Below are 12,500 nucleotides of genomic sequence, written 5' to 3'. Positions count from 1 at the left end.
AGGTGACTTATCCAGGTTTGTCACTAAACCACATATGAGGAATACCCCCCTGGTGTGTGCTTATGAGGATGTGTGTATTTATCAGGCCAGATGTGTGTGTGTGTGTGTGTGTGTGTGTGTGTGTGTAAGAGGGTGTGTTTCCCTGTGTGTATGTGAGGGTGTGCGTTTATCAGGCCAGGTGTGTGTGTGTGTTGTGTGTGTGTCAGAGGGTGGGGGGGGGGGCCTGGTGTTTACCAGGCCAGGTGTGTGAACTGAGAGTCCACTGAGCACGCCACCACTTCAGCATTGATTGCACGGAACTCCTGGACACGATCACTGAAGGCAATGATCTCCGTGGGACAGACGAAAGTGCTGCAAGAACACACACAGATTGTACAGGAGCACATTGTATTGCCCGTAACACACACACACACACACCACACACACACATTGCACAGGAGCACATTGTATTGCATTGGATTTCAAATAAAAGTGCTATATTTACCCCGCAACTCGGAGTCTGGCTATTTTATGTTACAAGGGACCTTTTGGTTCTTCAAGGTCCGTCACACACACACACACACACACACACACACACACACACACACACACACACACACACACACACACAATCCAGTCTGATGCATGTGTGAGTGAGTGAGTGAGTGAGGGTCTGCATTAGTGTATACTTACAAATCAAGTGGGTAGAAAAAGAAGACCAGGTATTTCCCCTTATAATCCGACAGCTTCAGGTCTTTAAACTCCCCACTAATCACAGCTGTTCCCTCCCAATGAGGGGCGGGCTTCGATACTGTTGACCAATCAGAATTAAGCCATTAGCCATCTACAATGCGGCCTGCACACGGACTGGGATCCTACAGTATAATATGTCTTCATTGCATCAGTGGAACTCTCTGAATATGGAAAGCAGAACACGACATGATTGGCTGTTTAGGGGTCTACACAGGCTGCTATAACCCTCTGGGACAAAACAACTATTCTGGCTTCATGGGAAACTTTTCATTTACATATTTCTCCAATTTTTAAGCCAAATGACAAAATGGGTCCATTCTCAAATCAGCAGTCAGTTAACAGGCAGTGCAGTACACTAGTTAGTGTCTGATACAGTGTCTGTCTGTCAAAGTGGACTATTTACACGCTGTCTTAATGAACATTCAAGGCTGAGAGGTCAAGGCGCCCAGTCAGTTGTAGACTGGGCGCCTTGAGCGTCAGGCGGTATTCCGCTTAGGGGTTGTAATGAGAAAAATCATGTTTGGCTGTCAAGTAGCAAGTTCAGTTGCAGTGCAGCGCTAATGTAGCAGATTAGCTTGTGAACTCATGAAAATAATGATAGATGTTGCGGCTGTCACTCATGCTCTGATTCATTTATTTATTCATTTATTTTATCTGATTCATTCATATCAGCCAGTTAAATCACGATGCCCACAATATCAAAGGCTACTTGGCACTTGTTTCGAGTTCTATTTTAACTTATTAGCAGCTAGCTAGCTACTATGTGTTCTCAATGGATGTTCTGTTAAAGTTTTAGCAGCAACAATAACAATAATGATCCAGAGCTTCAGTTAAGACCTACAATATTCTGTTTGCCCTGACAGTGTCCGTGTAGTATATAAACAACAAACCGAGTCGATGTAGAAGTCGGGTAAGCAGCTGTATTCACCTTTATTCACATAAAATATTTCCCAGTAACAGACTCCCGAGACTCCGACATCTTGTTTTGATTGTTTTGATTACTCCCGCCCTTCTGCACAACATCGGCTTCCAATTCTCACACACGCCAAACTGATTGGTTACCGCGTGGTTCTCATTTGCATAAAGTTAAAGAATCGCCAACGCTCAACAGGCGGGATATCGTCTCCATTCATTCCCAATGAGAGCGGGACGATTAGGTGTCCACGGCACAAATTACATGCGTTAAATCGCTAGGCGTAAAGCCGCCGGGGGTGTGATCAGAAGAATCATGTCTGGCTGTAGCAAAGTTCAAGTAGCAAATTCAGTTGCAGTGCTGCGCTAATGTAGTGCATTAGCTTGTGAACTCCCAAAAATAATGATAGATGTTGCGGCTGTCACTCATGCGCTGATTCATTTAATTTAGAATTTGTTAATTTATTCTATCTGATTCATATATATCAGCCAGTTAAATCATGAAAACATTATATGTAACTTATTTAGCAGCTAGCTAGCTAGCTACTATGTGTTTCCAATGGGTTTTCGGTTAAAGTGTTAGCGGCAAGCTAACAGTAATAGTCGAGAGCTTCAGTTAAGACCTACAATATTCTGTTTGACCTCACAGCATACGTGTAGCATATAAACAACAAATCGAGTCGATTAGACATATAAAAAGTCGTGTAGATAAACTTTATTCACATAAAATATTTCCCAGTAACAGTCCCGAGACTCCGCCATCTTGTTTCGATATTTTTGATTACTCCCGCCCCTATGAGCTACGTTGGCTTCCAAATCACACACACGCCGAACTGATTGGCTCTCAGCAGGCAGCAAATCGCTCTCATTTGCATAAAGTTAAAGAATGCCCAACTTCCTGCAGCCAGCAAAGACGTTTTTTTCCTCAGCAGTCTGCAAATCGCTTCCATTCTATCCCAATGAGAGCAGCACGATAACGAGTGCCGTGGACTCCTACCGCAGACAGCTGACTGTTCAAAGTTCACGCCTCTTCCCCCTCGCTCGCTCTCCACTTCGTTTATTTTTTCCTAAAATATATCTATGAAATCCATGACACTCTTTTGTGTCAAGGTCTATGCATCCTGATACTAATAAAGTATATTTGCAGAAATACAACTTTTATAGACTCATGACTAACAATGCACCGACTTTTCAAACACGCACCTCCAGCATTGTAGCCAGCAAGTTTTGTTTTCTCTGACGTGTCATCTTAAACGCAAACTTGCTAACCATATAACTATTCCGTCCAATACATAAGACCGCATGATCAAACTTCTGGATCAAACCCACCCACTAGTTCAGCGGATCGTAAAATATAAAGTTTCTGTGAACTAAATATGATATACATGATAGCTAATTGAATTAGCAGGAAAATGTAACGTTAACGTTGGATAACGTAATGCGTTGTACTGCAATGTTACGTTTTAGATACGTACAGAGGGAGGATAGTGTGAATAGTTCACTTTTTAAAGTAACTTACAGCCTCTTGAAAAAGAAAAAGACATATTAACGCTAATACTTCAAATACAGCTGTAAAACGATAACGCTAATGCATAGGCACTCAGTTAGCTACCAGCTAGCGCCAGCTAACGTTACCATATGGAATGACAGAAAGAGTGTGGCAACATTAATATTTTATGTATGATGACTTTAGACGATATAGTTGCACCAGATTCAAATACATTACTTGGAGACAGACATCACAAACGCTTAATGAATATCGCACTCACTTTTGGCTTTGCTTAAGTGCAAGGAGTGATCCGACACGGGCACTCTGAAAGCCTCTCCTGGATAGACGTGTCCACTTGCATAATTATAGCATTCTTGTTTTCCGTTTGCAGAATCCTGAGAGGAAAGGACTGCATCTAGGAGCAAGAGCAGCCCACAGACACACACCCTTAAAGAACGGGTCTGTAAAAATGTCTCGCAGCGTTGTACGTCCTCCATGCCCACGACTTGCAAGTTGCACGTCTGCAGAACCAGGAAGTTGTAAACTAAAGAGGCAAAACGTCAAAAAGGCTGATATGTTTGTCCTACGTGAAGCACCATACACCCGTAGATGCAGCGGTCGTCTGTCTCTTCAAGATTGGCCAGCAGGTGGCAACCATAGATATGAAATCTGCCACAGGTTTTGTTGTAGCAACAAGGAGGAGAAAGTGATCGAGTCGCCCCCTCGTGGTTCCGTTCTTAACACTGAGCGAAAGGAAGGGGATTCTCCACATAGACATATATTCATATATGTATATATGTCTAAGATGCCTTTCCTGTGACACTTCATAGGACGACCATGAAAGTGATACAGGACGTTAGCATTATCATTTAAGAATACAGGCTATCTAACATGACGACACAAATATGAGACATATATGTATATATGTCTATGATTCTCCATGGAGACGTTTTTGGAAAAAATATATCTCGGTCCATATCGAGGTTAGTGAAATGGCTTCCACGGTTTCTTATTAAACCTAAATAAACTAACGCTAAATAAATGTGATGTATTATTATTATAGTATTATTAACTTCTCCAATGTGTATTTGCATCGTCTCTGTATGTACTGGTACATTTGACGGATTTTTTTTTGTGGCGCCATAAGATGACGCAAAAACAAGCGTCACATATTCTCTGACGTCAGTTTTTGGGGGAATGGTATGACCCATCTGGTGGAATAGCAGCCAGTGAGAGTGCTGTAGTATGCAGAAGATGCTGTCCATAATTGGCAACGTTTTGCGGGGAACTGCCAGCAAGAATGTACGTTTCCTTTTCTGTTATGGTTGTTTCTGTCAGATAAAATGATACAAGGTTAAACCAGCTTTAACCTCATGTGTAATAATGATGTTTACAACATTTACAGAGGAGCTAGTCGTACTATCAGCAGCCATGGGTGAACTGACCTTGCTAGCAAGTTAGCTAATGCTCTGGCTAGCGCTGCTTTCTAAGGAACGACAAAAACGTTTTACAGAAAATTATGCCTCGTAGCATGTCGTGGACGGTTGCTTTAGTGTTGAAGTAGAATAGTGTTTGGTGAAATTGGATTATACCCGGTATATTTGTGTCGTCATGTTAGATAGCCTGTATTCTTAAATGCTAATGCTAACGTCCTGTATCACTTTCATGGTCGTCCTATGAAGTGTCACAGGAAAGGCATCTTAGCCTGAGCTTAGCATTGTAGCTAACTTCAGGTTACGGCTTACTTAGACACTGTTAAATGTTTAACGTTGACGTTATTACAGATGCTTTACACTGCCCGTTGTTGTCGTTTTGTCAATCATAAAAATAAGCAAATATTGTTAAACGGTGACCTAATCTCCTTATATCCAGTCAGCACACAGGTGTAGGCTATAGATAACTTTGCTGCCTGCTGTTTCCGTAGTGGGGTTTGCTAGTTTATTAGCAAGGATCTCATGATTGGAATTATTTTTGTCGTCTATACCTACAGCTAACCTTGATATTCTTCTCACTGTTTTACACATCAAAGAATGTTGATATGAATAGTAGCTTGAAAAATCAGTGGCTTGTATGTATAGCTTGAAGTATGTAGTAGTAGGCGAAGTGACCAAGTAGGTTTTAGAACTTAGAGCTTGGTCGAAACTGCACAGTTGTGGTTGCACAATAATATATATAATGTTTTTTTTTGTTTTTTTGCCATTGATGCCAAAATAATTGCTATACCATATGAATACATAGTGAAGCCATTGTTCTCCATAAACTAACCCAAACCCTGGTAGTAACCCTACAATCAGTCTGGATCAGACATTCACTTAGCTGGTGTGTGGGAACATGTTCATGTGTTTTTAGTAGGTTTTTGCTTCAAGGAGTCTTTCCGAAGCTTGGTGGCTGTGTGGTTTACAGCAGAAAGTTTGGTGTAATCAGCATTAACCAGCAGTATGCTTCTCACACTGTGTGTGTGTGTGTGTGTGTGTGAGAGTGAGAGTGAGAGTGACAGCTACCTGGGACAGGTACCTTACACTCGTCAGACGCTTTTGGACAGAAATGCTCTGCTATGCATTTTGAGGACTGCCATTTGTTCTTTCTTGCGGTGATAAAATTCATGAAGTGATCTTAGACAAGTGAGGTTTTTTGTCTTTGTGAAATGCTTTGTTTTAGAAGAAGAGAAAATCCCTGGCTCTATAAAGTTTACCGTGTTATAGTCTATTGAAGAATCACATCACATTTTAAACATGATCTTTGAGCAAATTATGCATCATATAGCCTACTTATACTACTGGGAAGCTGTGACTAAAATGAAAAATTGTAAAGTTTGCTTAAGTTGCTGTAAGCATTAAACCTTGTGATACTAATTTAAGGTGAAATTGCCCTCCCATACTCAATTTTAGCCTTAAAACCGATTGTCGTTGTTGTATGATTGTAGCATTGTAGCTAGTGACATAGCATTGTAGCTAGTGACATAGAATTGAAGGTTGTGACATAGCATTGAAGCTAGTGATATTGCAATGGAAAATACTATGACTTTTTTTTATTTTATTTAGCTTAGCCAACTTTATAACTGCTAACCACTGTACGCGTGAAGTGAATGGTTTCCTCTCTCTCACCGTCTCTTTCTCTCCCTCTCTGTCCTTTCTTTGGCTGCCTACTAAAGGGAGCCGAGGTGGTATCGGAGGTAAGAAGCTACGGAGCTAGTCAGCTAGCTTAGCCATCAGCTGAGCCAGACTAGTGCTGTTTGGGGTGTATTGCTAAAGCTAAAACTAATCTCGCTTTCAGGAGATTAAGGGACTTAAACTCATACATTACAGGGAAGCATAACCTCTGCTTTCATTTTTTTTCACGCTATCTTTCTGCTCTTTCAAACATTGTTGTTCTTATTCCCACACTTCCTCTTTCTGTCTATCCTACCAATCCTTTACTCCCTCCATCCCCTGTCCTGCATTATTTTGGTTTTTCTCTTCCTTCTCGGTCTCTTTGTACTCTAATGTTTTCATCAGTGTTTTCAAGGGGTGTAATGATGCACAGAAATCACGTTTTGGTTCACAGCACGGTTTTGACATCATGGTTCGGTACGAGTTCGGTACTAGGGATGGGCATTTCAAGCTAAAAATACTATCCAATAATTGCTGGGAACAATTCAACTACTATTCAACTTAATTCGGCATTCCACCACACCTGTCCATTCCATTATAATACTCGTGGATTTTCATGGATTTAACTGAATCTCACGGATTTTCACACTCAGTACCATAGAACAATAATTACCAAGTCCAATAGACCACTGCGCAGAAGACGCTGTGTTCACGCTCTGCAGCTCACTATTGAGTATTCTGTGTGTTAGTTTCAGTCCGCTAGGCAATGATACTTCAATATTAAGCAGGTCGGCACCTTCATCACTGTGTTTGTAGCTTGTATGTTTTTGTAGGTTTAATGTAGCTGTATGCATGTTTTCTCAAAATGTTTTTGCAAAAGCATTTTCTATTTTGAATGATTTGGGATCATAATTTGATGATGTGTCAAAGTAATAAATCAACCTTAGAGGTCAACATCTTATTGATCCAGCAGTATGGTCAACTCTCCCTATCCTTGTCAGTGTGAGATGATGAACAGCTTCTTTTATTACAACATTCAGGTTAATGTTGATGAATTTTGCTCGCCGCGAGTTCTGTGTCAGTTCATCTCAGTTCATTCGTCTGGCCAAGATAGGGGTGGCTACAGGTAGGGCCAATGATTTTCCGCGATAACGGAAAACGGACAGAATTCGCGGAATGAACCCTTTGAAACGGAATTGCAACTTTCAAACGGAAACATCATTTTGTGCATACAAATCGCCCAAATTCCCCTGTATTTTGGGCTGCAAGGCTATATTTCTTTCAAATAAACACAACAACGATTGCAACGATGAACAAACATTAATTAAAGTACAAAACCACTGAGAAAATGTCACGTCTGCGCTGAACTCTGCTCCGGCCACGCCCCCTTTTTAACAGTTGACCCACACACGTCCGCAAAAGCCACATTCAGTCACATTCGTCCTCCCAATCGCATTTAAAACAAAAAATGTTTAGTCTTCTGTTCTGTTAATGCTGGCAAACAACAATCTAAGAAGGGCACATATTATTCACTCATTTTAAGCCATCAATATACCTCAGGGTGAACAAAATGAGCTGAAACCAAATGTGAAACGGAAAATGCATTTTTTTTGAACGGAAAATCATTGGCCCTATACAGGCCACTGAGGACGCCACCACTGAGAGTAGTGAGTGGCTACAGGCCCCTGAGGACGCCACCACTGAGAGTAGTGAGTGGCTACAGGCCCCTGAGGACGCCACCACTGAGAGTAGTGAGTGGCTACAGGCCCCTGAGGACGCCACCACTGAGAGTAGTGAGTGGCTACAGGCCCCTGAGGACGCCACCACTGAGAGTAGTGAGTGGCTACAGGCCCCTGAGGACGCCACCACTGAGAGTAGTGAGTGGCTACAGGCCCCTGAGGACGCCACCACTGAGAGTAGTGAGTGGCTACAGGCTAGCATGGAACCATTGAGATGATCAAGTTATCTTTTTCAGTTTGTTAACATGGGGCCTATTCCATTAGTACTCCGACTAACAATTCCATTTGATATAAAGTTGTCTCAAGGCGCTTTACAGCCTCATGTCAACGAACCCGGTTGAACCCAGTCCCAATGGAAATTCAATCGGATTAAGTGGGCTGAGTTCAACTTTGAATATTACATATATTGATAGGAAAATATTAGAAACTAATAGCCATGTAAACGACCAATCTAACATCATTCTGATTACGTTGCAGGTATGGGTTAGTTAAGTTAACCTTAGGGTTGTACACATGTTCACACAACTACTTCCCCTGCTTTTTTAAGGAACATCAATCAATTGGCAGCCAAGGCACACATTCCCTAACATTGCACACACTGTCTAAACGCCAACGCCCCCCTGGTGGCCAGGTTTGGCAAAGCATTATGGAACACACCTTAGGCTTTGTTTCTACTTTCTTGCAGACCTGCACACGGAAAGTTGCGGACACCTTGGACGTATAGTTGTTCTTGTTATTCTTTGTAGTCCTCTGAGTCGGCAGTTGAGTCCTTCTTGAGTCGGCAGTTGAACAGTTGGCCGTGCTGACGGGGCTGTTCGGCCACTGAGGGTATGCGGACATCTGCACTAAGCCGCTCGTAGACTCTCTGATGGCAAAATGTATGTTAGACAGACCCTAGCCGACCCTCGCGTACTCGCGGACGCACTTGTATAACGCTTTTGTTATACCCTCCAGTCTCACACACACACACACACACACACACACACACACACAACACACACACACACACACACTTGTATCACGCTTTTTGTTATACCCTCCAGTCCGTTCTGAGTCCTCAGTCGGTGCTCTTGGAGCATAGTGGCAAAAAAATTGGAGGGTACGCATACGTTGTTTGATAGCAAAGATCATTTTTATGGAATATGTATTGAGTTTTGAGCTGCTGAAGCTGGTGGAGACCCTTGGGGTTTTTATGAAGTGAACTTCGATCAGAGCTGTTTGAGGTTCGGGGGCCTTGTCAGTCAAGATCGTTACGTTCTTTGATTTTGATTGGACGCTGTGCTTTCCTCCTTTGACAGTGTGATTTTACTTCCTTATCTTTTGAGTGATGTATTATCTTTCAATCTTCTCCCCTCCATCTATAGTCCTCCACTCGGAGAGCCGTCCTTCAGCTGCTGGCCAATCAGGGTGAACTTGCTGACATCACATCCCCCGCCGCCCCGCCTGCCCATTGCCAGACCCAGTCACACCCTGAGCAGCACCACACACACTCCTCCACACCACTCACAGATGCCCACCTTCCCTCGTCGTTGCAGCTTCCTGACTCCATTTTGGAAAGTGACAGACTCCGACCTTGTACTCGAGAGCATTCCTTACCCCCCGCCGCAGGTTACACACCCGTTCTTCGTGGGCGAGATAAAAACGATACAAACTCTGATTTGAAACCCAGCCTTGAAACCCAGGGTGTCCACGTCGTTGACCTTGTTCCCCCAGAGTTTGAGACCCCTGAACCTTTAGTGAGTGGCTCTCTAGCGCCCCCGGCTGCTGTCTGCTCAGGTCCTTTCACAGCAGCAGTAGAACCTGACGCTAACCTAGCTCAACCTGACGCTAACCTAGCGTGGGACCCAACCCCAGCCCAACCTGACGCTAACCTAGCGTGGGACCCAACCCCAGCCCAACCTGACGCTAACCTAGCGTGGGACCCAACCCCAGCCCAACCTGTCTCCAAGTCCTGTTTCCCAGTTCAGTCATGCACTCAGCCCGAGCTTAGTGTAACCAAACAACCCTCACCACAGCCTGAGCTTAGTGATATCAAACCAACCTCACCGAAAACAGATTTACGTGTTATTGTAACAGAACAAGCTTCACCTGAAGTAGTACGGTTGGACCTAGGCTCACCTCAGACATCTGCCGAGGCAAACTTAACTGTAACCAGACCAACCACACCAACAGGAACCTTTCTAACGCTGTGTTCCTCTCAGGCGGTACTTCCGTTGTTGTGTGTACCTGCACCAGAGTTAGCAGCACCATCACAGCTGCAACCGACGTCAGGAGAGAAAAAAGTGGACCTCCGTCTCAGTAAACCAACAGAAAAAGACTTGGAAGCAGAAGCAGAAACATACTCCACTTCATCCAAATGCACACAAACAGGATCTGATTTAGCTTCTTCAGCTAGTAGGAGTCAAAACAAACAAGCGCTCACAGCCTCCAATCTCAACCTTGCCTTGAACCCAACCCCAACCCAACCTGACGCTAACCTTGCGTGGGACCCAACCCCAACCCAACCCAACCTGACTCTAGTCTGATTTTCAGTCAAACAATATCAGATCAAGCAGCCGCAGACCCAACAACTTTTTCCAAGCCATCACAAAAAGTGCCTTCCCCATCATCAGACTCTCTCGCCCCTCTCACCCTCTCAACCTCTGACAGCCCTGACTCAACAGTGCCCCCTACCGCCACACCTGAGCACTCGAATACAGCTGACTCAACAGCGCCCCCTACCACCACACCTGACGTGCTGCGGCCCCCACAGAGCTCAGGGAGCAACCCTGACTCAACAGCGCCCCCTACCGCCGCCACACCTGAGCACTCGAACACAGCTGACTCAACAGCGCCCCCTACCGCCACACCTGAGCACTCGAACACACCTGACGCGCTGCTGCGGCCCCCACAGAGCTCAGGGAGCGACCCTGAAAGCACCACCGAAGAGACTCCAGGCCCACAGCTTGCTGTGAGTACCTGCAATCTCTTCTGTCTTGCCTGCTGTGCAAAACGTCTCACACACACACACACACACACACTGACCTGAAACTCTGTGCACGGTGCCCGCTGACCCTTGTAGAGCCCCACAACCCCCCCCCCCCCCCCCCCCACTACACCCTGGATCAGTGCTGTTCTAGCAGCTCTTCTAGACACACTCACCAACAGCATGCGTGTCCGTAGTCAATCAGCTATTAGTAGTCTCTCCGACTGTTGATAGTCTCGGTGGAAGCTCAAGCAGATCCTCTACAAACTTCCTGAAAAGGATGTAATAGTCCTGACGGTACTGATGTATGATGACGTGCCCCTGAGGAGGGTAGTGCTGGTGGTACCCCTAACACGGACGGAGCAGGGGAACACCAATGAGCCTCGAGTCGTACCCCGTCACACTGATCTGCTCGAGACCCTCACACACACACACACACACATACACACACGTACCGTAACACTGTTCTCCTTGAGAGCCACACACACACACACACACACACACCTGTACCCCGTCACACGGTTCTGCTTGAGACCCTCGGACCCCGTCACACTGTTCTGCTTGAGAGCCTCACACCACACACACACACACACACACACACACGTTCCCCATCACACTGTTCTGCTTGAGACCCTCTCACACACACACACACACACACACACTGTTTTGCTTGAGTTATGGGTCTGCTTTATGAGAGTGGTGCTGCACTGGGGTGGTGGCAGGGCAGGGCAGGGCAGAACGCAGAACGCAGAATGCAGAATGCAGAACCTGCCTACTGGTTCATTTAGACCGCTCACATATGGCCTCTCTTACGTATGTGGTCAAATACGTCGTATTCTAGGCTGTGTATCTAAAAATGCAGTTTTTTGCCGGGGTTTCCATGGCGACCACACGGAGGAGGACTTCCGGTTTTGCATTTTGTTTGCTGTTGCTGCATCTGCCTTGCTCTCTAGCTCACACAAGCGACATCATGTCAATTCAAATGGAAAAGTAACACACAGTGACTTGCTAACAATTGTGCTTTAACATAGAAAAATAACATTATATTTTTTATAAAGTAAGTAAATCATTAATGAGTAGGGTATAGAGATACGTGGGGGGGGCAATGACCGTTGATAAAATTGTAGTCTGCCAAGAACATTTCCACTCATAGTCATCTAGTTATCTCTAAGGGGTCAGGGGTCAGGCCCTAATGTGTTGTAGTAGATAGATGGATAGATGGATGGATAGATAGATGGATGGATACTTTATTAATCCCAAAGGAAATTTAGAATCCCGAGGGAAATTTAGTAGTACTAATTTAGTAGTCATCTGGTTATCTCTAAGGGGTCAGGGGTCAGGTCCTAATGTGGTTTAGTATTTATCTAGTTATCTCTAAGGGGTCAGGCTCTAATGTGATACATGTGGTCTGGGTATGTAAAGGATGAAGGTTGTGTGTTTTGAATGTGTGTGTGATTGAGGCGAACGCTGATGTGTATTTGTGCTTCGTTTCGCAGGGCGCCAGGGTGGTTCTCTCCTCTCGGGGCTACGCAGATTTCACCCAGCAGGCCACCTTCGACATCAAGGTGAGTGAC

General features: G+C 44.6%; 2 protein-coding genes across 3 annotated transcripts in view; one reads left to right on the top strand and one right to left on the bottom strand.

The window, feature by feature from the left end:
* prdx4 (peroxiredoxin 4) overlaps window positions 1-3,735 on the bottom strand; it is a 7,317-nt gene extending 3,582 nt beyond the window's left edge. The window contains exons 1-3 of the mRNA XM_031571269.2: window positions 3,414-3,735; window positions 673-790; window positions 235-351 (exon numbers count right to left, since the gene is read on the bottom strand). Coding sequence (XP_031427129.1) covers window positions 235-351; window positions 673-790; window positions 3,414-3,630 — 452 coding nt within the window. The 5' untranslated portion in view covers window positions 3,631-3,735. The remainder of the gene's footprint in view (window positions 1-234; window positions 352-672; window positions 791-3,413) is intronic.
* Window positions 3,736-4,313: 578 nt separating this feature from the next.
* The window catches only part of pdha1a (pyruvate dehydrogenase E1 subunit alpha 1a), a 19,208-nt gene continuing 11,021 nt past the window's right edge, over window positions 4,314-12,500 (top strand). Inside the window, exons 1-3 of one of the 2 annotated variants that reach the window (XM_031571342.2) lie at window positions 4,322-4,435; window positions 6,285-6,305; window positions 12,423-12,491. In XM_031571342.2, coding sequence (XP_031427202.1) covers window positions 4,379-4,435; window positions 6,285-6,305; window positions 12,423-12,491 — 147 coding nt within the window. In that variant the 5' untranslated portion in view covers window positions 4,322-4,378. Of the gene's footprint in view, window positions 4,436-6,284; window positions 6,306-12,422; window positions 12,492-12,500 lie in introns of both variants that reach the window. The other variant, XM_012832510.3, reaches the window with a different exon arrangement.

This window comes from Clupea harengus, chromosome 8 (genome assembly GCF_900700415.2).
Source record: "Clupea harengus chromosome 8, Ch_v2.0.2, whole genome shotgun sequence".
NCBI classification, from domain to species: domain Eukaryota; kingdom Metazoa; phylum Chordata; class Actinopteri; order Clupeiformes; family Clupeidae; genus Clupea; species Clupea harengus.
The sequence above is the reverse complement of the archived record's forward strand: the minus strand, read 5'-3'. Positions and strand labels throughout refer to the sequence as shown.